General features: G+C 44.3%; 1 protein-coding gene across 1 annotated transcript in view; it reads right to left on the bottom strand.

Annotated features, from left to right (window-relative positions):
* The window catches only part of Kul (Kuzbanian-like), a 692,619-nt gene that overhangs the window by 402,753 nt on the left and 263,727 nt on the right, over window positions 1–26,139 (bottom strand). Inside the window, exon 5 of the mRNA XM_065232791.1 lies at window positions 19,695–19,816. Coding sequence (XP_065088863.1) covers window positions 19,695–19,816 — 122 coding nt within the window. The remainder of the gene's footprint in view (window positions 1–19,694; window positions 19,817–26,139) is intronic.

Genomic DNA, 26,139 nt, shown 5'->3' with positions numbered 1-26,139 from the left:
AGAGAAGATAAGTTTAGTCGGAAATAAACCATTGTTAAGAACGGTTGTTTTTTAACCTCACAAGTACCCTGTTATGACTCTACGAAAGAAGTGACTGTGATGTTGATAGTGCGGTTCTTGGACAGAAAGCAACTATCTCAAGGATAATTACCACTGTGATCATATCACAACGTCAGTGGACTACAGGTTCGTTCAGCTTCGCTAAGGCCTTGGGGTGACTCTTTTTTCAGTGGCGGGAGGTCATACAGGGCTCGGAACAGTTGACGCTTCATGGGAGAATACGAACGCCTGAATCACATGGTGAAACTCCTGGACCCAGTAGAAGAAAGCCAACCGCACTGCTACCTCCCACACCATCCGCTGTTCAAAGAATCCAGCACCACTACGAAAGTTCGAGTTGTGTTCGATGCGTCGTGCAAGACGTCATCTGGATTCTCGGTGAACGACCTGCAACTAGTTGGACCCGTCGTTCAGGAAGACCTGTCGATCCACATCAGATTCCGTATCCACCAAATCGCATTCGTGGTCTTACTTACTTACTTAAGTGTCCTGAGCGCCATCCCTGGCGCAAAGGGCCAACGTGAAAGATCTCCATCCTGGGCGATTGTTTGCTTTCGCCTTGACCTGGGCCCAGGTCAAATTCCGGTCGACTTGCTTAATCTCCTTGTTTAGGCTTCGCCGCCATGAGCCCCTGGGTCTGCCTCTGCTGCGATGTCCGGCTGGATTCCAATCCAGCGCTTGTTTGCAGATTTCATTTCCGCTCTTCCGTAGAGTGTGGCCAACCCACCTCCACTTACGTTCCCGAATTTCTGTCGATATCGGCTTCTGGTGACACCGTCGATGGAGCTCGGCATTCGAAATCCAGTTGTGAGGCCACCAAGCACGAATTATATACCGCAGGCATCGGTTGATGAACACCTGCAGCTTCTGTGTGATCTCCGCTGATACGCACCATGTTTCGCTAGCGTACAGCAGTACAGATTTCACGTTAGAGTTGAAAATTCGGATCTTCGTGCGGAGACTAATCTGATTTGACTTCCAGATGTTTCGTAAACTCGCAAAAGCAGCCCTTGCCTTCTTGATCCGTGCACCTATGTCACTCTTGGTTCCGCCGTCCGACGCTATCTGGCTGCCAAGATATTGGAAACTTTCAACCTTCTCCACTTCCTGACCAGCTACCGTAAAATTGGATGGATTTCCCGTGTTGATATCCAACGATTTAGTCTTGCTGACGTTGATGTTGAGACCTGCCGCTGAGGAGCGTTCGGCGAGATCGTCGAGCTTACTCTGCATGTCAGAACGCCGTTGTGATACTAAAGCAACGTCATCCGCCAAATCTAGGTCGTTTAGATGCTCCATTGTAATAGGCTGCCAGAGCAACCCACGGTTCGGCACACGGTCGATCGCACCAACCATTATCTCGTCGATTACGATGAGGAACAGTAGCGGTGATAGAATACATCCTTGCCTCACTCCAGCGCAGAGTTACATTTTCCTCGTGTGTGCAAAAATGTGCTGCCGAGACTCTTAACAAACCGTCTCCCGTCGCAACGAAAACAACATGTGACGAGCGAGAAAGAGACACGCGAGAATAAGATACGAGCGAGAAACAAATGCGACACCCAAAAATCCTGGCGTGCGCGAGGCTCGCGCTGATCTCATGTGCCTCATCTCATGTGCTACGATTAATGCTAGAACTGCACAGCTCGAAGTTCTGGAAGGTATAGGTAAGCGAAATACAGGCTGTTGAAACTTGGTTGCTTTGACCGACATTTCATTTGCGTTTGCACAAACCATTCCTATTTTAGAGGAAAGGTAGCATATATTTGCAATGCTTAAATTCTTGAAATCCTCTAATAACAAAAGCCATTAATTTTCCGGTCAATTAGAATATTCTTTGTTTATTTTTTCCGGTTCAACACTTAACTGCACTTGCATGACTAACATCTTTTGACACGTTATTTTCAAAATATAGAATGGACAAAAATTCTACAAAAAGTGTATCGGTATTGTTTAGTACGGGGATTTGACCGTTGTAGGACGTTCACACATTTTCAACGTAACTTAACCATTCATCGGCAACACAACTGGTATACATTGTTAGTTGGGATGTTACGTATTTTGAATAGATTATATCGGAATGCTACGAATGCAGCAATGTTATGATAATTCAATGGGTGGAAGCATTATTCGCAGAACATTTTTTTCTTGGCGTATTACCTTTACGCTTTCACTTGTACTTTGTTACCATTACTTTAAAAATGTTCAGATTTTTTTTAATGTGTCTCATGTGATCGAGCATTCAGATAAATTCTATAAAAGAAGCGGTGGCCCACTGGGTGATGGCGCGGTCTATACTAAATAGCTGCAGCAAAATAGTGACATGAGCGGGCATCGTTGGCTTTAACTCAGATGAGCGTGTAGACCAATGCAGTGATATATTTACCATTCCAATTATTAATATCACCAAGTCTACCAACCTTCTGTTCCGTTCCTTCAAATCGCATTCTGGTTGGCACGGCACGATCTAGGTGGCCTCTGCTGACCATTGCTCTGCGGGTTTCGATGGCATCGTTTTCGTGTCGATGTCCGTAATCGCTAAGAAGAAATAACCTTTTCGGTTAGATAATGGCGACTTTGCCTTTGTATACCAACAGTGTCAGAAGGAAGCGCCTGAGTATCGGCAGCAATTCCACAAAGTGACCACCAAGCGCCACCATCTCGCTACAACAAACCAGAAAGTGGTACAGCCATTGCTACAACCTGCAACAGATCAACCAATCAAATCACCATGTTGCCAGAGCGTATGGTTTAAATTTGGAAAATACCGGTAATCTATCCATTTGAAAAATCATGGCATTCAAAAACTTAAGCACATTCTTAAGTCATCCTTTTTTTTAGCAACTCGCTAATTCAGATCAGAAGAACATCAGCAAATGCTGATCTTTTAAAACTTCCTGGCTGTCTAGGGAGCATATCTGAAAGAATATCCTGTTACTTATGCAACGTTTCCTGAACATCTACAAAATTTCCTTAAGTTTTAGAAAATTTACTAAAATTTCAAAGTACCTTGAAATTAAACGATGGTCCAAAATCTTCATCTTCAGGAAGTTCATTGAGATTTTCAAGATCTCTGGCAAACTGCTATGAAGTTCCCTAATGAAACGAAGATCCCTGAAGTCTTCTATCTTTACGAAATTCCCTGAACTTTTTCAAAATGCCCTGTACTTCTATGAAGTTATACGCAGTTCCTCGAATTATTACGCAGTCCACAAAACTTAATCAAAGCTTGCTTCACGTCTACGTTTATCGTTGATTTTCCGCAATGTTCGAGGCACGAAATGTTCTGAATTTGTGCGGAATTCTCTGAACTATTTCAAGTCGATGAGGTTTCATCAAAGCTCTGAAGTTATAAAAAAGGTCCCTGAATAATAAAGAAGTTCCCTGCCATTAAACAATAAACTTCTACGAATATACATAAACTTGTATAAAGTTCCCACTTCTACGAAGTTTTCTGAACTTTTCCATGATCTCAGAACTTCAATTAATTTCACTAAATTTAGCTCATGATTGATCTGACATATGTTGGTCCTAATGCATAAAACCAAATATAATAATAATACCAAAGAAACATTCAAAATCAGGACAGTGTTCTAGTGAAAACAGCTAAACGGAACATTAGAGTCAAACGAAGCATAAGTGTTACTTATCACATTAGCGACAGTATGAATAGCCTCATTCCACCCATACTGTCAATTACGAGCTGCGAGGTGTATGAAGTGTCGTTGTCTTATAACTTTTTCAGGTACGTAGAAGAAGAGTTACTGAAGCAGTTCGATGAAACTCTACAAAGTTCACTGAAGTTCGGTGAGCTTCTACAAAGTTAGCTGAACTTTAAAGAAAAATCTGCACTTCAAGAAAGTTTCCTGGAATTTTAAAAAGTTCCCTCAAGTACCACGAAGTTTCTTGAAGAACTACAAAATTCCTTGTAAGTCGGATAGCAGTTCGTACCCTGGTGTAGTGGCTGTAGGTGCATTGTCAGCCAGTACCAGCAAATCAACAGAGGAAGTGGTAGAGGTCCTGAATGAAGAGGTGGTGATAATGGACGTGCCCTCAGGAGGCCGATAAAGCATTCAAAAACGAACATCAGCATCCTCGGCAGAAAGGGTTTGTGGATCTGTCGAGATTCGATGGGTTGCAAGCACAAAAAAATATAGGAAATCGATTTAGATCTCCATTATAATATTTTTTTAGTCCTTCGGCTCCGCAGAGCTTTCAAAGATATTGAGCCTACTAAATAAACATTTTGGAAAACATGGTTTGCGATTCAGATACTGACCGTTTAGTGTGACAAATATGTTGGATTCATCCCAAAATTTACAATCCAGTTTTCTTATTTCTCATCATATTTTCACAAAATACTACTAATTGGGACGAACACACCATGCTTTTTTTCTAAATATATTTCAGCAGTTCTCAAATTTAAGTACATTTTTGAATTAACTAGTGATGTCAGCTACAGCTTGAAAAGCTGAAAATACTAAATCAATTTCAACAACGAAGTTTTTTTAAATGGCCCTCCGAACTATTGGTTCTCTGCCAGCTACAAAATACCTATCAATTTGATCCACCAAGGTCAATCGGATCCAAATCGGGCTGATCAATATCCCAAAATTTGAGCTAATTTGGTGGCGAACTGATTCTGCACTGGCTCTTTGAAGTTTATATGAGAATTACTATAAGAAAAGTGTATTTTTTGTCCTCATCGTTCTAGCTCTGCACTATAATGATTTACGGAAAAGTTGTCCATCAGACCCCCCCCCCCTCCCTCTAACGTGAAAATTTTCCAGCTACAACTTTGTTGAAAACCACTTTTTAAATGAATGTCAAGAAAATTTGTTATTAATTAATTTCCAAGTTGATAATTTGTGAATTTTGTGAGAATGATCAGGAGCTGATTTGAAATCGTTTGAACTTGGTGGAGCTAAATCAATATTTTGAACCATGAAAATTCCATGCGCATGGATCGGTAACAAATAACCCCGCCGGTAATTGGTTCGTAATCGTTTAACTCATCTTCCGCTTGAAATACTTCTCTAAAACCACAACTCTCAAAAACTGAATACCAACTGATTGAAATCAATCAGTTGTACCAACAACACGAAAATGTGACAGGACTACAACAGTTCTCTGCTGTTTTTTTTTATCACCAACCAGCCACTTTTAGCATGCACGCAGGACGTAGGTACGCTGCCGATCTCCCTGGAGCTCGCCGAGCTTAGCTCATGAGACACAGCACATGTGACACGAATGAGGCACGTAGGAACAAAAAAGAAACGCGAAATAATACGTCTCGAAATGTACCAGGCACCTACGATCTTATAGAAAGCGTGTCTCTATCACGCGGGATGGATGCACGTGTACATTAACTCTGCTCCAGCGACTACCCGAATAGGGTCAGATAGGGCTCCGTTGTGCAGCACCCTGCACGTGAAAGCCTCATACTGAGCTTCGATGAGGTTGACGATTTTATCCGGAACTCCCTTGCGCCTTAGGGCGCCCCACAGGTTTTCGTGGTTGAGTCGGTCGAAAGCTTTTTCGTAGTCAATGACAACCAAGTAAAGGGACTCTTGGAATTCGTTGACCTGCTCCAAGATTATGCGGAGCGAGACAATATGGTCCACACAGGATCTTCCAGCACGGAATCCCGCCTGCTGCCGTCGGAGAGTCGCGTCGATCTTCTCCTGTATCCGGTTGAGGATAACTTTGCATAGAACTTTGAGAACACAACACAGTAACATAATGCCACGCCAGTTATCGCATACAGTTGGGTCCCCCTTCTTTGGGACCTTCACTAAGACGCCCTGCATCCAGTCAGCCGGAAAAGTCGCGGTGTCCCAGATATTGCAGAATAGTTGATGCAACATTTGTGCAGATAGCATGGGGTCAGCTTTGAGCATCTCTGCTGATATGCGATCGACCCGGGAGCCTTGTTGGATTTCATGGTTCGGATAGCAGCTTCGATCTCCGGTAGGGATGGCGCCTCAGAATTGACGCGAGTGATGCGTCGCACTCTTGGCGGTTCATGCCGAGATGTTGATGGCTGGTTGACCGACGAAACTTGTAGAAGCTGTTCGAAGTGTTCAAACCAGCGTTTCAGCTGATCAATGGGGTCGGTGAGCAACTGACCAGTCGCGTCCTTCACTGGCATCCTAGGATTCATCCTTGCTCCACTCAGGCGTCGTGAGATATCGTAGAGGAGACGGATATCGCCTGTTGCTGCGGCTTTCTCACCTTCATCGGCTAGGGAGTCCACCCACGCTCGCTTATCCCGCCTACACGAGCGCTTCACTTCCTTCTCGAGAGCCGAATACAGTTGGCGGGCCTGGTTCTTCGCTCCTCTGGTTCTCGCCCGCTCTATCGCGGCTTTTGCATTTCTCCGCTCCTCTATCTTCCTCCAGGTGTCATCCGTGATCCACTCCTTTCTCTGAGCGCGCAGCTCGCCCAGGTTGTTTTCACTCGTTTCAGTAAAGGCATCCTTGATCGCCGTCCATTGCTCTTCTACGCTGCCACCATCAGGAATATCCGCAGCTCTGGTCTCCAGTTCCTCGACGAATGACCTTTTTACTGCTGGATCTTCCAATCGGTGTGTGTTGAATCGCCGTCCGAGCCGCTCCTCCCGCCGCTGGACCCGCGCGATACGAAGGCGGATCTCTCCAACGAGGAGATGGTGGTCAGACGCGATGTCGGCACTGCGTTTGTTCCGAACGTCAAGAAGGCTCCTTCTCCATTTTCGGCTGATGCAGATGTGGTCGATTTGATTTTCGGTATGTCCATCACGGGAAACCCACGTGACTTTGTGCACTGGTCGATGGGGGAAGAGCGAACCCCCGATCACCATGTCGTTATTGCCACAAAACTCTGCCAACAGCTCACCGTTTTCGCTCATTTCGCCAAGACCATGGCGCCCCATGACACGCTCATAATCCGTGTTGTCGGAGCCGATCTTCGCATTGAAGTCGCCGATGTAGATCTTGATGTCACCTCTCGGAATTTTATCCACGACTGCATTCAGTTGACTGTAAAAGTTCTCTTTGTCCTGTAACTCGGCAGCATCGGTTGGCATTCGTGGTCGATGTGGAGAAAATGTATCGGCAAATCTGTTCCGCCGATACCAACTTATCCTCTGGCGTCCCAGTCCAGACCATTGGTTGGTACGTACGAGCTGCAAACAGTAACGTATGGTTTTGCATCCTCTCCATTCCTGGCAACCTGCACTATCGCCCAGATTGCGCAAGACACAGCCGAGAACTATCCAGCAGCAGCCGCGATAGCCCAGAAGGATTTTTATGTAGATGACTTCCTGTCTGGTGCCGACAATGTTGAATCCGCCATCCGCATTCGCCAAGAAATGTCCACCATGCTTTCAGCAGCAGGCTTTCCGCTGAAGACATAGACTTCAAACTCGCCTGAAGTCCTAGCCGATATTCCGGAAGAAGATCTAGCATTCGCGCCGTACCATGACCTGCAAGACGACCAATCCGTTTCCACTCTCGGACTCATCTGGGATCCGAGATCCGACATGATGAGCTTCAAGGTTCAGCTGCCATTACCAGCACCCGTTTTGACAAAACGGAAAGTTATGTCGTACGTTGCGCAGATTTTGGATCCACTTGGCCTGGTGGGACCAATAATAGTCTTCGCCAAGCTGTTTATGCAGCGCTTATGGGCGCTGAAAATCGAAACAGAAGATTCTTATGAGTGGGATCGTCCTCTTCCTCCACAATTGCAGTCCGAGTGGAAGGAATTCCATGGAACGCTCGATACAATCGCCACACTCCGGATTCCTCGCTGTGTATCGTTGGCCAACACAACATCATTCCAGTTCCACTTCTTCTACGATGCGTCGTTGAAGGCTTATAAATCGTGCTGCTACGTCCAGTCAGAGTCTGCCGGAGCCGTTAGAGTCCAGCTGTTGACGTCCAAGTCAAAGGTTTCTCCGTTGGCCAAATCACACACTATCGCACGTCTGGAGTTATGCGCAGCAGTATTGTCGTCAAAGCTATACGAGAAGGTGATACATTCCATACAGAAGCCCGCTGAAGTTTTCTTCTGGACTGATTCATCCACTGTCCTGCATTGGTTGGAGTCATCGGCATCCCGATGGAAAACGTTCGTCGGTAATCGGGTCGCCAAGATCCAGGAAACAACAGAATCCTGTCGCTGGAAACACTTTTACAGAGTAGCCAACCCAGCTGATCCTCTCTCTCGTGGCGTTAATCCAGTTGACATCAAAGACCACTTGCTCTGGTAGTGTGGTCCGGAGTGGTTATCCAAGTCACCATCCGACTGGCCCGCAAGCGATCTGCCCGTCCTTGATCCACTTTGGATGTCCGAAACGAGAACCCAGTAGCCATGGTAGCTACTCTTGATGCAAGATTTTCCGATCAACTGTTCAATCGATATTCCAGCTTCAGCAAGCTTCGACGATCCATCGCATACTGGATGCGGTACTTCCGTACCTTGAAGGCAAGCATCAAGAAAACCAACATCGAATTATTCGTAACCATAACCACTGCCGACCTACGTGAAGCAGATCTTGCCTTAGCTCGTCTGGCTCAGCGAGAAACGTTCTGCGAGGAAGTCTCCAACCTTCTTGCTGGAGAACGAGTATCGTCGTCGTCGCCATTGAAATGGCTCAACCCAAGAATAACCAAGGAAGGTGTGATCCGAGTTGGTGGAAGACTCGGCAACGCCGCCGTTTCCGAACACCCGATCGTCCTCTCATCAAAGCACCTGCTATCCAATCTGTTGGCCGATCACTACCACAAGACTCTGCTGCACGCTGGTCCCCAGCTGATGCTTGTACATCAAGTCGCCGATCCGTAATCGGGCGCCAACGAAGCATACATACAGAATCTACCAGATGATCAAGACCAACGAAGCTGATCGGAAGCAAATCCTCAACTGATGTGTGGAAAACGAAATTGTTTGGTGTTTCATCCCGCCCCGTGCGCCCCACTTTGGCGGTCTGTGGGAGGCAGCCGTCCAATCAGCCAAGAACCACCTGTTACGTGAAATTGGAAAAGACTCTGAAGGAGCATTTTGCTACACAAGGTGTAGTAGATGTCCACAGAATCTGCAAGGGTAGTGGCGAGGGGAAGGTTAACACCTCATCGGGGGGACCAGCTTTCCGGAAACGGTTAAGTTTGGTCTCCTCAGCATTAGGACCCGAGCGTACTACGCCTTGCCCTTGCAGTGTTACAATTGCTATGGGTATGGGCATGGTCGCGCGGGTTGCAAGAACAAGACCAGGTGCAGGGTCTGTTCAGGGGTCCATCCGGTTGCCGAGAAATGTGGAGCAAAGGCCTTCTGCTCCAATTGTCGAGGCAATCATCAGCCGACTAACCGTAGGTGCCCTACCTACGTGAAGGATGCTGATATTTTAAGGATCAAAACCAACCTTGGTGTCTCCTTTGGGGATGCCAAGAAGGTTTATAGCGACGAGCGAAGCGGTAAGTCCTATGCAGCGGTTGCTGCTAGGACGGCACCTGTTCACTTTGGTAAGGGTCAGCAGGTGCCATTTTTCTCTTCCCAAGGGAAGAAGAAGAAGAAGGCCAAGCAGGGAGCTGCGAAGTCGAACCCTCAGGGCAAGGGAACAGACGGAGCTCCATCTGCAAAGGGTGCGAAGGCCGGTAAAAAGGGAACTACAAGAGTACTGGGGTTGGTGCTAGACCACCTGCCGGTCTTACGCAAGTTGCTACCAAGAGTGGAAAGACTACTGGTAGGGAGGACAAAGTGCTAACCCAAGAGGTTGGCACCGACCCCTTGCCTGATGCCGAAACACCAACCGAAAAGAACAAACAGCTCCTGGAAAAGTTGGTGGAAAGTCTACGAAAGGAGGTCGCCCAGGGCAAGGGGAAGATCAAACTGCTCAAGGAGTCCAAGACTCGCCTTGAGATGGAAGCAGACCGCCGGCCTCGAGGACACTCGAGGTAAGAAAAGCCGGAAAAAAGGAGAAAACACAGCACCTTCTCCCCCTAATTGACTCGGTATCGGAGCGCGAAAGCGATGCTGTTGCCGGTAAAAAGTAATTACCATGTCTGATGTCCCACAACAGAATGGTAAAGAGTCATCGAACGTAATACTGCAATGGAATGTCCATGGGTTGCGATCAAAGTTATCTGAGATCCAGCTATTGACAAAGAAACTGAAGCCTTGTGTCGTCGCTCTCCAAGAAACGATGGCAAAGGTAGCAGATCTACCTCCAAACTATCTCGGTGGTAGATATAAGTGGTATATTAAGCCTCACATTAATGCCTACATCCACGGCACTGGATTGGCTATTAGAGAAGATATACCACATAAGGTAGAGCAGTTGGATACTGAACTGGAGGCCACCGCGGTCACCATTCAGTTTCCGTATAAGCTGACTGTTGTTAGCTTATACATGGCTCCGAGGAATAGGGTTGGCAAGGAAGTGAACGTCATCGGCAAACTGCAAGATCTCATCTCGCAGCTACCTGTCCCTTATGTGATAGTGGGCGATCTGAATGCGCATCACCCCTCCTGGGGATCACATAAGACAGACGTTCGTGGTGAGAGGTTATATCAGCTACTGGACACGTTGGGTTGTTCAGTGCTGAACGATGGCAGACCGACTCGGTTCGATCCCACCACCGGGGTAGAGTCCGTGATTGATCTGGCCATAGCCTCTTGGGATGTAGCCAGCCAGTTTATCTGGCGGGTTGACGATGACTTACACGGAAGTGATCATTTTCCTATCTCATTGTCACAGGCTGTAGACCTCCCGTCTACTGTGACAAGGCTGAGATGGAACCTTGAGAAGGCAGATTGGGACAGCTTTGGCAAAGAAGTCTGTCGCCAACTGCCTGGTGATGACAGGATTTAGAGACCAGGTGACTGGACCCAAATCTTGAGTAAGGCCGCTCATCGTCACATCCCAAAGGCTGGAGGGAGAGGAGGTATGAAAACTGTCCCTTGGTGGGGGACAGAAGTTCATACAGCGATTAAGGCTAGACGTAAATGTCTAAGGGCGCTGCGTAGGTTGCAGCTTGATGATCCTTCTAGGGCCGATAGATTGAGGGAGTTTCAGCTTGCTCGATCTAAATCTAGAAGCGTAATCAAAGCTGCAAAGCGGGATAAATGGTCTGCTTTCACCGCGGACATATCGGAAACCACTAGCTCTGGTGAGCTATGGCGAAAGGTAAAGTCTGTCGGTGGTAAGAACAGACATGTTGAGAGGGTTATTAAGTTGGATGGCGATTACACAAAAGACCCAGGACTTATCAGTGAGGCCTTTGCTGATCAATTTGCCAAGGTGTCGGCAAACAGCAATCACAGTGATGAGTTCCTGCATGTAAAGTCATTGGCTGAGGGGGAGTACCGCTACTCCCGTGACAGGCAGTGTAGTCTAGTTAAAGACTACAACAGGGTATTCGTGCTTGAAGAGCTCAACTGGGCCCTGCGCCGCGGCCTTGGTAAGGCTGCGGGCCCTGACGACATCGGGTATCCCCTGCTTAGGAGATTACCCCTTGCCGGTCGATTGGCTCTTCTTGCTACTATGAACGAAGTCTGGCTTTCTGGCCAGATACCGGACGAGTGGAAAGAAGGGTTGGTTATTCCTATTCCCAAACCTGGGAAGGATAAAACCCTAACAGAGGGTTATCGACCGATAACCTTGCTGAGCTGCATGGGAAAAACACTCGAGCGGATGGTTAACCGTCGTCTGTCAACCGAGCTGGAGAGGCAGGGACGGATCCACCCACGGCAACACGCATTTCGATGCGGCTATGGGTCGGAGACGTTCTTCTCTGAGCTCGATCATTTATTGGACAAGGCCTCGTCGGAAGATTTGCATGTAGATGTAGTCTCCCTTGATTTGTCCAAGGCATATGATATGACATGGAAGCTTCCTATCTTGACTTCCCTCAAGAGCTGGGACTTCCAAGGATGTATGTTTAACTACGTAGAAAACTTTCTACAGAACCGTAGGTTCCGAGTATTGAACGCTGGCGCAACCTCTACCTCGAGGTTGCTGGAGAATGGCATCCCGCAAGGGTCTGTCCTTTCGGTTACACTGTTTCTCATTGCGATGCACTCAGTGTTTGAACGCATTCCCAAGGAAGTATACATCATTGTATACGCCGATGATATTAGGCACAAGATGCAGGATGCAGTTCAGTCTGTCGTTGACTGGGCAGATGGTGTTGGGTTTGTGATTTCCCCCGAGAAGTCCAAACTGCTGCACGTCTGCTTTGGTCATCATTACAGACCGAACCTGCCTTATGTTAGTATCGGTGAGCATGCGGTCAAGGCCGTACGCGAGATGAAACTGCTTGGTGAGACTATTGATAACAAACTCCGATTTGTTAAGCACGCCAAGTTGGTGAAGGATAACGTCAACAACAAGTTGAATATCCTTCGGACCCTGAATGGTCGCTTCTCTGAAGCCTCTCGTAGTACATTGACCAAGGTTGCTAGGGCTCTGGTTGTCCCTAGCATCCTTTACGGGGCGGAACTGTGGAGCAGGGGTGGTGTCTCCCTGCTCAAGATTCTGGAACCTCAGTACAATGAGGCGTACAGAATCTGTAGCGGAGCGCTGAGGTCTTCACCAATAGCTTCTCTGTTGGTGGAGAATGGAAAGGTTCCTTTGGTGAATGTTGTCACCGAAGACCTGGCCACCAAGGCGCTAAGGCTCCTAGAAAGGGATCCCATTCTCAATGACAGGCCAACGGTTGCAAGGGCGAGAGAATGGTGGAGCGACTTGACGGGAGTAGGTTTTCCCACGTTAGCCCAGCGAGCTAGGCTGTGGCAACGGGCATGGGATGCTACTGCCCCGAAAGTTGATTGGAGGGTTAAAGCTATGTGCGGGGCGGGGGCTAGCTCTAGTGTGGCGAAAGCTGCATTTAGGGAGGTCGCTGCCTCATACGAGGGAAGGCTCAAGCTATTTACGGACGGTTCATTAATCGAAGAGCAGGTTGGTTATGGGGTGTCTGGGGAGGACATAAGCCGCTGCGGCCGGTTACCCGGTCTCTGTGGTATCTTCTCAGCTGAAGCCTATGCTCTCCTGCAAGTTTGTAGGCTAGCAAATGGGTCTCAGGCTGTTGTATTCTCTGACTCTGCGAGTTGTCTCTCTGCCCTTGAGCATGGGCAGGTTGGACACCCGTGGCTGTTAGAGGTGCAACGGTACGCTAACATAACCTTTGCATGGGTACCTTAACACGCAGGTATACCAGGGAATGAGGCTGCTGATAAACTAGCTAACCAGGGTCGTCTTGCTCAACTAGAGGCCACTCCGGTGCCCTATAGTGACGCTACCCGCTGGGTGAAGCAGACCTCGCGATACGCATGGAATGTGTCTTGGCATAACAACCGTGATGCATTCCTGCGTCGTATCAAGAACACTACACAAGAGTGGAAGGATGCACCTAATTCTCGAGATCAGAAAGTTCTGACTCGGCTGAGGATTGGTCATACACGGCTCACTCATGGACCTCGATTTAGCGGCAGTGTGGCCTACTGCCAGGGATGCGGTGCGGTATTAGATGTAAATCATCTATTGGTGGAGTGCCCGGCGAGAGCACAATTAAGGGAAGATATGGGTGTCGTTGGTTCAATACGTGAGGTATTGTTCAACGACAGGAGTACAGAGCAAACTGTACTCAACTTCCTGAGGGCGTTAGACTTATACAATATGATATAAGCATGAGTAAGTTGAAGTGGCATTAGAAAGAAAACGGCTGGTAGTCATGCCACTTCATTCGACAAGAGGCAGTCCTAAAGGTCCTAAAGACCAAGGTGCACGAGGGAGGACGACCGACCTAACGGGGGACACAATGATGAAACAGCTGATGTTTAAAACCCGTCTCGAATGAACTAAATTCTCCTCTTGTAGGGGAACAGTTTAAAGAGACGTTAATAGACGTATCCGTATCCAACGATGAGCAATGGGTATTGCTGATGATGAAACACATTGTAGATATAGAGTAGTACAAACTATACCGTTTTTTTTTCTCGAATTATGATTTAACTTTAAGTTTAACTATAAGATTTAGTTATTTAATTTAGGTTAAGTAGAATTAAGTTCATTTAGGATAAATTTAGTTTCATTGCCCCGTAACGTGCGTAGATCACCTTTTCGTGGTACGTTACGGGATGTAAGATCTACCACCGATTCCTAGTCTTGACTACTTCAAACTAGCGGAACAGGATTTTTCAGTAATCAAAGGAACACATCTTAGTCCTTGTTGATAGTGATAAGTCCTCGGGTTGCCTGGACCGAGGATGATCTTGAAGCAAGGAAAAAATGAGTTTTTGTAATCAAAGGAACACATCTTAGTCCTTTTACTTTTATGCCAGCTGATGAGGATTTTGCCGACACCGATGAAAGCGAAGCAGTACGTGCGAGAAGATTGGAAGACCAGCAGCTCAAAAGATTGGAAGACCAGCAGCGGAAACTATTGGTTAAATCACATCTGGACTCACTGCTATCCATCGATCCTATGAAAAAGGAGAGCTTCGAGGTCTTGAATTTTCTCATCAGTGAATTCGACAAGCACTTGCAGATGCTTGACAAATTGGGTGAAGAAACAGCAAACTGGAGTACTATCTTGGCGCATCTATTGTCGAGTAAGCTGGGGATCCAACTACAATGCGCCTCTGGGAAACGGAACATCGATCGAAAGACGTTGCTGAATACAAAAGGTTGATGGATTTCCTCAAAAACCATTGTATGGTGCTACAATCGGTATCTGGAAGGATCACTCTTCCTTCCGATACGAAGTTGAAGGCCATTCACTAGTCACGCTGGTTTTCAGAGTAACTTAAGCAGTTGCCCTTCCTGTGGAGAATCTCAACACCCAGTCTTCCAGAACAAGAAGTTCAAGATTATGAAGGTAGATGAACGGAGAAATGTTGTCGCAACAAAGCGGTTGTGTTTTAACTGCCTTTCGCGAGGGCACATGTCCAAATCCTGTACGAGAAGTTCCTGTAAGCTCTGCGGTCAGCGTCATCATTCCTTACTGCACGCGAGTCCAAACAAATTCCCCAGATTGATGACCCGTAATCGAACAAGCGACCGCAGAACCCACCAAACTTACAAGCACCGCTGTCAACATCCTCAGAATTAGAACCTAAAGATCCAAATACTCATACTCCTCAGCAAACCTTTCATCCCTCGAACAGACAACCTAGCTAGTCTCAGTGTTGTACTTTCTTCTAACGAACCCAAGGCATCACGTTCCGTGTAGCTAGCAACTGAGATCGTGATTCTTGAGGACAAATGCGGAAACTTAACTCTCGCGCGAGCTCTGAAGCTTAAATTTAAGAGATCACGAGAAATGTTGTCAACAAGTGGCATCGGCCAGGCAACGTAGAAATGTAAGCAGTCTATTATCGCTCGAATTCACTCTCGAGTTTCACACTCCGTACAGGAAGAGACTTTCTATGTGTTGCCGCAAGTAACACTGAATCTGCCAGCAACAAAAATCAACACTAGTAGCTTGAACCTTCCCAATGACATCGTACTTGCAGGACCCAACGTTCCAGTCTATTCTTTGAGTTGTTATCGACGGAGAGCATTAAACTTAGTAAGGATGGTCCAGCTATGCGGAACACATCGTTGGGGTGGATTATTTGTGGAAGGATGTCCGAAGATCCTGGTCTACCTCGACCAGCAGTAGCCAATCTATCCATGGAACGTATTTTTGGGAATTGGAGGAATGTCACAACAGAAGAACATATTCACTAGAACAATTGGCTTGTGAAAACGTATTTGATCGGACCACCGGTCGGGATACCACCGGAAGGTTTATTGTAACTTTGCCCAAGAAGAAGCAGCTAATCGAGCAACTAGGAGACTCTCGTACGGCAGCTCTAAGGAGGTTCCTTGACTCGGAAAGACGTCTAGATGCCAATCCGGCACTTAAGGTTATGTACACCGAATTTATAGCAGAGTACCTTTGGCTGGGACATATGAAGGAGGTGGACGATCATGTCACTACTATATTCTTCATCACTGTGTTATTAAACCCGAGAGCACAACAACTAAATTACGTGTAGTTTTTGATGCATCATGTCAAACATCCTCTGGAATTCTCCTCAACGACATATTGATGGTTGAACCTACTATGCAGGACGACCTGAATTCCATAATTCTTCGCTTCAGGTTACACAGATATGCAATAGTTGCAGCCATTGAAAAAAATGTATCGCATGGTCTTATTGTGCCCTGAAGATCAAAACCTGCATTTGATCATTTGGAGAGGCAGCAAGGATGGTCCAATACGCATCTTTAAGCTCTGTACCGTAGCGTGATAATGTTTGCACCATGGTACAAATAAGGTTCCCGTTTCACCTGTGCATATAATGCCTTGGTTTTCTTTGCATGCACTATAGCTCATGCCGTAGTAGGCTTTGTATAAAAGAAAATGATTTACTTGACAGTTGCACCATGACAAAGTGGCAGCGTATTCGTGATTCGTCCCACGCGCAAATGCCGCAAAAAAGACATTTCAATCGCCGTGGGAGTGTCCCGGTGGACCGTCAAAAGGGTTTTAGACCGAGAAAAGAAAGGACAACTATCGGCGAAGGTGGCCACTGGTTGTCCGAGGTCAGCTCGGGTTCCGAAGGTTATCGCTGCTATCAAAAGAAAGATTCGGGTGAATCCAGTGCGTTCAATAAGGAAAATGGCAAAGGAACACGGGATCAGTGATTTTACGGCACGGAAGATCGTAAAGGAAGATTGCGGGCCGAAGTCGAGGGCACGGAAAAAAAACTCACATGATTACCAACTGCATCCGGGAGCTACGAGTCGAACGATGCAAGAAAATCTTGAACTTCCTTAAGCGAAAAAATCTGGTAATCCTGTTCACCGACGAGAGCATGTTTACCGTCGATCCCGTATCAAATTCCAGAACCGACAGGTATATTAGTTCTCTTCCGGTAAAAGACGTGGCCGACGAGCACAAGAACGTGTATCTGACCAAGCATCCTGCTAGCGCTATGGTGTTTGGATTGGTGGCTTCCGATGGTAAACAAATGGACCCGGTGTTCATTCCAGAAGGCGACAAGGTCAACACGGAGGTCTACATCGGGATTTTAAGTAAGTATGTGTCGATACCAGTATGATGTCTGTATGATACCAGTATGATAAGTATGATGTCCGGAGTCGATACCATAGAAGAGGGCATCCAGCTCTGTAATGATATCCAACACCTGCTTCAAGGAGGAGGTTTTACTCTTCGAAAATGGAGCACTAATTGTCCAGCGATCCTGCAGCAAATTCCACCAGAATTCAAGGATGACCGTACGTTGTTCGAGTTGGATGATTCAACCGCCACAATCAAGACCCTGGGACTCATCCGGGAACCACGATCAGACCATTTCAAATTCAAGGTTCCAACGTGGAATCTCTCTGCAATTTGTAAACGATCTGTGATTTCTGATTTAGCCCGTATTTTTGACCCGATTTGCCTGATTGGCCTGATCGTTATAACAGTACGAATCTTCGTCCAGAACCTCTGGAAGCAGAAGGTTTCATGGGATGAACCGCTCGTCGAAAATGATCAATCCCAGTGGCAAAAATTCCGGAAAGACTTGGCGCAATTAGACGAACTGACGGTGTCTCGATGGGTCGAGTTTCATCATCATCATCATCATCATCATCATCAAACTTCTAAGTCCAGAGTTACCCCGCTCGACCAACAGAGAAAGAAACGTAAATTGATGACCATACCTCGTCTAGAACTATCCTCCGCCTTGCTATTGGCTCATCTCTACGACAAGGTTGCAAAGGCTGTGAAACTGACGTCCGCACAGCCGTTCTTCTGGACAAATTCGGAAATTGTCCAGTACTGGTTAGCATCATCACCCTCACGTTGGCAAACATTCATAGCCAACAGAGTAGCCGAAGTGCAATACCTTACCAGAACCGGTTCTTGGAGCCACGTACCAGGCTGTGAAAATCCAGCCGACGTTCTTTCTCGAGGAGCAACACCACTTCAACTAAGGAATGATACGGGTTGGTGGCACGGACCAACGTGGTTGGTCAAGGATGAGCAAATTTGGCCTAAGAAAAAGGAAGTTCACGTTGAGTTGTTCTGTGGATCCAGTCAGCATAAATTGAAAGCTCCTTTGGATGATTATCTAAATCCAGTCAGATCATTGGACAGATCTAGTCAGGTGATTATGCAAATACGTCAGAGGATTCCGTATTCAGATCTTCTCAGGAGATTCTGTTACTTCCATCCGAGGAAGCTGTAAATCCCACCAGTTGATTCTGCCATTCCCGTCAGGTGATTAAGGCAGAATGCTCTGAATATCCTGTCAGGTAATTCAGTAAATCTTGACCGGCGATTCTGTGGATCCCCTCAGATTATTCAATAAATCACGTCAATTAATTCTGTAGTAGCGCCGGTGGTGTAGTGGTAAGCGTGATTACCTCTCACCCCAGCAGGCTTGGGTTCAATCTCAGTCGGCGCCCCCGGGATGTTCTGAGGCATAACATCTCTGATCACGCCTTCCTTCGGGTAGGGAAGTAAAGCCGTTGGTCCCCGGTTCATGGGTCGATAAGTAGGGTCCAGGTGTAGGAGCTGCCTCCCTGACGTCGATGGCATTTGAAATACCGTCAGATAATTCTATAAATCCCGTCCGATTCTTCTGTAGATCCAGTCAGGTGATTCCGATAATCACTTCAGACGTTTTATAAATCTTCTCGGGAGATTCAGTAAAATCCATCCGACGATGTTGTAAATCCCATCAATATAACCTGTGAATTTCATCAGAGAACACTGTGAAGCTCATCGAATATTCTGTAAATCTAGTCATCAGATTTAACAACATAAAAAAAAACTCAAGAGCATCCACTGTCCAAATTTTGCAGCTCTACCCAAAATGCAACCCAACTCCTTCAACGAGAAGTGAAAATTCCCTACTTTCCAACCTGCAGCCACCAAGCCACTCATTTTGTCTTGACAAGTACCACCCCATACCCTTCTCCCTCCTACCGAACACAACCCAAAGCCAAGAGTGCTTCAGAATGCTTCCATGCTTGCATCACTATAGTCGAAAAAAAAACCCCCCGAGTAGATCCACTTTCGACTGAACCGGACGGGAGCGGGCTAAAAACAGGAAAACAAAACTATATGCCACTTCCACTCCGCCGGTTCATGTGAAGCGCTTTGTGGTGGTAAGTGGCTCCTCTACACACGACGCACGGGCAGGTGGAAAAACACTGGGGTGAAGGAAGTAATTTTATTCATAATGAAAAATAAATGGCTTTTCAACAAGTTTCAGCTCTCTCCAGGAGCTGGACGTGGACGCAGAACGATGGAGCACAGGCGTTTCGCAATTAGCAATCCGCTGGATGGAAAGTTTTGTTACGCGTGTTCTTTTCGGGAGTTGACTGAAGAAATGCAAAATTCCAGATGGTTAAATCCTAGCGCTCTGCCACCCCCCCCCCCTCCCGAGCCATGTGGCGAGATAAGTTGGAAGTAGTACCGTGTCGGCTGCCAGGTGGAAACTAATTTAATTTTCTGCTCGGAGGGGTCTCCAAGCGGGATCCTTTATCCTTTATGAAGGATTACAACACTTTTCCGGATTGGGAGGATGGGCTTTTCGCCTGGCCATAATCATCAATTTTTATCTGATATTCCAACAAATGAGCGACCTACCTTCCACGATGCCGGTGTAGACCCGCGAAAGGTCAAAATCGACTGGACCTTCGGTGGTGTCGATCTGGATGTTCGGGGCGAACACCGAAGAGGGATCCTCCCGCAGCACCAGCCGGAAGTCTCTGTGAAAAGAAAGGGAATTGACCATTAGTGAGCCTCAAGCAATTCTGGAAAAGTCCAACAGGTGGTTCTGTAGATCCAGTCAGATGGTTATGTAGATCCCGTGAGGTGATTCTGTAGAATTCTGTAAATCCAGTCAGATAATGCAGTAAGTCACGAAAAAGTCAAACTTGTCAAAACATTTTTGAGCATTCAGTGAATTCAGATTAGGACTTTTTTCTAAAATCCGTTAAATTTTCCAGTAAGGGGTGATCCATTAAATATGTCACGCTAAATTGAGGAAAACAACCTCTCTTTCGTCACGTTTTGCAATGCATTGAATGTCACAGGCTCTAAACCCTCTCCCTTCTCTCTTAGAGCGTGACGTTCTTAGTGGATTCCCCTTAATCACGACACTTTAACAGTTATATTGGCGTTTTAAAAACCATGTTGCAGGACTTCTTTACCATTCTATGAAACAATAAATTCTCCACAACTAGATTTTCACTAGCTCCATATCTAGTTATAGAAGCGTAGGCCAAATGCAGTATGACTACTGTGATGGTGATTTCCTACACAGGTTGTTCTACAGCTTGATAATTCTATGGCTCAATGGTCCCTTCAATGTAGAGTTGTAGAGAGTGCACTGTATTTAAGAGCTCATAGAGACTATTTTAGCGATTTAAGTCATTGCGTCGGTATCATGGTAATTTTGGATTTTCAAGGTCGTTTTGAGAGGATTCTAGCCGATTTAGAAATTTAAAGCTATTTCAGGTCAGTGTTTTAAAGTAAGTGGCCCACAAGGTGTATGAGCAACATATTGAGGTTGTAAAGCTTGATATTCGACCGATGACTTCTACTTATAACGTCGCTACCGTGACTTTACACCGGCCCTCAAGTTAGTGTTGTAGATGCACTTCCACAGTTTTAATTGAGAGTTAGAAGGCTTGTACCATTTATGCATTAATATAATTGAGTGGCAAGTACAATCATACTCTACGCCCAGGGAGGTTGAGACATTTTCCAATCAAACCCAGTCTCCCAATCGACCGCGCTAAGAACGGCTTTTGATTCTGATTTTCTAGTTTTCTGATTTTATGATTAGCTGATTTTTTGATTATCTGAATTTCAGATTTCAGATGTTCAGATTTTCCGATTTTCATATTTTCTTATTATCATGTTTTATGATTTTATGATTTTCAGATTTTTAGATTAATTTGATTTCAGATTTTCTGTTTTTCTGATTATCAGATTTTTAAATGTTCATATTTTCTGATTTTCAGATTTACGGATTTTCCAATTGTCATATTTTCTAGTTTGACCATTTAATAACTTTATAATTTTATGATTTTATTAATGTTTGTTTTCTGACTTCCTAATTCTATAAATCTTATTATTTTATGAATTTATTTCATGATTTCATGATTTTTTTATAATTTCATTTTTAATTACCTGTTTTTTTTTTATAATGACCTGATTTAAAGATTTGCTTATTATCAGATTTGTCTGACCTTCAGAATTTACAATTTAATAATTCTATGTTTTTTATGATTATCATATTTTTGGTTTCTTATTATCTAATTTTCTGATGTTCTGATGATCTGATTTTATGATAACCAGAATATCAGTTTTGATTATTTAATGAATTTATGTTTTTATGATTCGATCAATTTCATAATATTTTATTTTCTTATTACCTAATTATCTGACTTTCTGACGTTCTGATTTTCTTATTATCTGATTTCAAGATTTTCTAAATTTTATTTTTTTTTACTTTGAGAATAACTTAGTTTATGATTTTGTTGAATTTATGATTATTAGATTTATTGATTTTCTGATCTTCTGATTTTCTTATTTTAAAATTAATAATTCTCTGATTTTATGATATTCAGATTTTCAGATTTGATATTTTTCGGATTTTATGATTAATGTATCATTTTCTCCTATTTTTAATTTCTGAACGCTAAATGTCTGCACATTTTTGAACATGTGGTGGAACATAACTGTAATTCAAATATATTAAAACATTATATTATATACTGGGTTTGGTTCGGAGGGGGGGGGGGGGGTTAGTCAAAGGGAATCAAAGGATTTGTTGACTGGACGAGGGTTCGTGGTTTTGCCAGTCCCTTGTCACGTGATTACAGATGGCCATCTGGTCGTTTTGTCTTCCAAAGGTCTTCAATGAAGTTGATTCACCCTGCTGCAACAAACCATCAGGCAGAACTTTACAACCGGTAAAGTATCTACAGACATTGGTAATCCTTGCACTGATGGTGGGTTCCATTCACATCACATCACTTAACTATTTAATTTTCTAATGATTTGATTTCAAGATTTTCTATTTTTTTGATTTTCTGATTATCAGAATTTGTGATTCTCAAATTTTTCTGATTTTCTGATTATCAGTTTTTTTTTTTCTGATTTAATAATCATCTCATTTAAACTCACCCCAGCAGGCCTGGATTCAATCCCAGTCGGCGCCACTGGGATGTTCTGAGGCATCACATCTCTGATCACGCCTTCTTTCAGAAGGGAGTAAAACCGTTGCCCCGGTTCATGAGTGGATGGGTCAGTAGGTAGGGTCCAGGTGTGGAAGCTGCCTCCCTGGTGTCGGTAGCATTGGTGCTCAGCACGGAAAACAAGATCGGCGGAAAACAAATCAAGGAAAAAACAATCTCATTTAAAGATTTTATGGTAAGCAGATTTTTTTGGTTATGGATATTCTGAATTTTGATTTCATAATTTAATTAAATCATATTCACTTAATTATCTGATTGTCAAATTTTCTACTGCACTGATTTTATTATTTTTTTATGATTTACTAATTCTATTATTTTCCGATTTTTTAATTTATCTGGTTTTTTGGTTTTCTGATTTTCTAATGATCTGATGTCAAGACAATCTGATTTTATGAATTTGTGATTTGGATTTTTTTTTTAATTTTCGGATATCAGTTTTTTTTTTATGCTCTGTATTTTAGACATTCTTATTTTCAAATGTAATAGATTTAAGATTTAATGGCTTAATTATGATTCATTTCCTGATTTTTTTTTATTTTTTTTTTTTTGATTTTGTATTTTTATAATTTTCTGATTTTGTGATTAAAAAAAATGTTGGTGTGATTTTTTCGAATTTTTATGTTTTGATATTCTGATATTCTGGTTTTCTTATTTTCTAATATTCTGTTTATCTGATTTTCTGATTATCAGATTGTTAGATTTTCTGATTGTCAGTTTTTGCGATTTAATTTTGATAGGATTTTAACATTTATTATTATTTTATTTTCTGATTACATAGCTATCTGATTTTCTGATATTCAGATCTTCTAATGATCTGATTTCAAGATAACCCATTCTTTTGATGTTCTGTTTTTCTGAATTAGTGAGAGTCTTTTTTTTTTAATTTATCAGATTTTTTCATTTTCTGGTTTTCAAATTTTATGATGATTTATTTCTCGTTATGTGATTTTATGATTACCTGATTTTTCGATTGTCTGATTTTCCTATTGTCTGATTTTCTGATTATCCGATTTTCTGATTTTCTTATTTTCTGATTATCTAATATGATCTGATTATCTAATATGATCTGATATGATTATTCCTGATTTTTGAATTTACTGATTTTATGATATCTTTTTCAAAATATTTTATTTTCTGATTACTGAATTATCTGATAATCTGATTATCTTATGATTAGATTTCAAGATCTTGTATTTTTTTTTTAATATTTTCTAAAAATCGGGGACTTGTTATAGTGATCTAAAAGGGGCTCGATGATCTAGTTGCGACTGTTTTTGTGCTGAGCAGTTACGGTAGAACTTCTTCCAAACTCTGGTTTCAATTTCTTGTATTGATAGGATAGATATGAGACAGGTTTTTTTTTGTTTTCGTTTTTGTTTTTGAGAAAGCAAGCGCATTAGCCATGAGCCTAGAGCTAGTACTTACGTCCCGACTCTCAGAGAAAAATCAAGTAAAAGCACTATATCCTAGGCGAAGTACCTGTGTTCCATTCTAGGAGATCAGGCAAAGTGGAGTGTGGATTAGTTTTCTTAGCTCTGTCACTCCCAACTATTTTACGTAATTGTCAATTGATTAAACCAATGTCTATATGCAATCAAATGAGAAACGTACTTTTCAAGGATTTATTCAAGTATGGTTGGCTGTATTTGTATAGACTACACTAGACTAGATAACTCCGAAATCAAATGTCCGATTGGTATAAAATTGATCAGAGTTCTGTGGGAGCGAGATACGAACCAACTGCAATCGGTGGCACTCGAACCGGTTCAGCAATCTTCAAGAAAAGTGAGCTAGTTGGTGCTTGGCACTCCGAGCCTTAGATCGAAAATTAGTTTTCCAAGCAATATTACAGTCCGGAAGAAAAGGATTGTCGGTAATTACTCTCCAAGCCCGTCGGATTAGTAATCCACATCAAACGGGACAGCAACCTCAGCTGTCTGGTTCTGATCCGTTGACTATTTACATTTGCCAACATGACCATCATTGACAACAGTTTAAAAGCCAATCTATGTTTGCCCAAGCAAGTGCTACTCTACTTTAGGAGCACACACACTCACAGAGTAGAGAACATGACAAGCTCGACAAGGGCTCTCAACCCTTTCCCATGTGTGTATCCGTGTGTGCGTACGTTTTCAATGGATCTACAACACAGTGGTAGTTCCTAGCAATGTCGAACGGGAAGAAACAAACGCTTGTGGGCAATCGGTGACGACATGTTTCAGCATTGCTAGTTTAACCGCCCGACCACCACCGACAACCACCGTCATGCCGATGCCGCCACCCCGAGCAAGCGGAAGTAGATGTTACAGAGATAGTGCGATCCTCGGAGCTGCAGCAGAACGACATCGACCGTACCGGAGTTGGGTCTGATTAATGGAGCTTTCGGAACGCAAATGACGTCACGAACGAATGGCGGGAAATCTACGACTACCATGTTGCATCATCTAGGGAAGGGTTTCGCTGGTTCCGCTGGCTTTCCGGACGGAACTCGCATGCATCGCACCACTGACTTGGTGGACGCATGAGAATTGGCTGCAGGATTTTGTTCTGTTTTGTTCATTCAACGAACGGGCGGTCCCCGCAACGACGACTCTATTGAACTTGACAAACGAGCGAGCGAGCGCGCCGGAAGCGGGACAAATTCATACACGGCCTCAGCACTCGTTCGTTCGGTCGGTTGGTGGTTTTACTTTGTACTTGCGGTCGACCGATTCTCCACATTCCAAAACTAGGTTGAACTGTGAAACATTCTCAATCGTCGACATTTCAACCGAATAGTTCTGAGTAGAATGGAATGGAATTACCCTTCCCATCAAAAAGTCAATAGTTACCTTTTCGGGCTGTTAATTGTAAATCAACCCAAAGCAGCAAACATCCTAAGGACCCACTCACACTTGGTTTCAAGTTCCATCACAAAAATACAAAGCAGCTCTCAGTTCGCATCGCGACTCCCAAATCACCTACTCGGATAATTTCCACTGCTTGTCAACAAGAAGCGGCCGTATCAAGTTGAGCAACCTTCAGGCCCAAAATCCAGCCGATAGCAAATACCACACATCTCTCCAGGCCACTTTCAATCAAACAGTTTCCCTCGAGATGGGGCTTTTCGGGGGTGAGCCGCGCACATCTCATATCGCACCTCTGCAGCCGTCACCCAGCACAAGAGATGGATTTTCGTTTGATGTGGAGACGAGCGAGTGAAGCTCGCCAAGAAGGATGTCGTTTCAGGTTTCGCCCGTGCGCGGATTGGTTGGAGGAGGAGGGGGGTTGTAAGCTTCTTACCTTACCGCATACATTTCTATGAGGAACTTGTGGAGGGGGTGTACATTCTTTGATGTGATCATAGAAATATAGCGAATCAAGTGCGGTATTACAACCGGATGTGGCTGTGGTTTGTTCGAAAAAGGATCATTTCTAATTGCCAGAAATGAGGTACGAATGAAAGACGATTAAATCTTACTCGGGAAGAGAGACTCAATCGTAGTGGAGCGTAGATTACTCTTCAACAAGCAGTGGCAAATGCCCTCATAAGCTCTTCTCATGAGGTTCACTGCCATAAATCGAAGACAACGCAACCCGTTCAGAATGCAAGGGACAATTTCAGTAGCGCTGCCCGCTGCGTTTGAGTGAAGGTAGAATCATCGCATTGAAAAAAATGGGTAATTTTTCAGACCTCTCTTTAGGTTGGCATCTTCACTATCAAATTAACTGACCGCTTGTCTAGATAGCAACATACTTTATACAGCAAAGTTGTTCAAACGGAATTGCCCTATTCTAAATAGTAAACAGTTCATTTCTATATTTACTCACCAGGCAACGCTAAT

The sequence above is a fragment of the Ochlerotatus camptorhynchus genome, unplaced genomic scaffold, assembly GCF_037179485.1.
Source record: "Ochlerotatus camptorhynchus isolate MF236.1 unplaced genomic scaffold, CSIRO-AGI_Acam_v1.1 ptg000374l, whole genome shotgun sequence".
Classification (NCBI taxonomy): domain Eukaryota; kingdom Metazoa; phylum Arthropoda; class Insecta; order Diptera; family Culicidae; genus Ochlerotatus; species Ochlerotatus camptorhynchus.
This window is presented reverse-complemented; position numbering and strand designations above follow the sequence as displayed.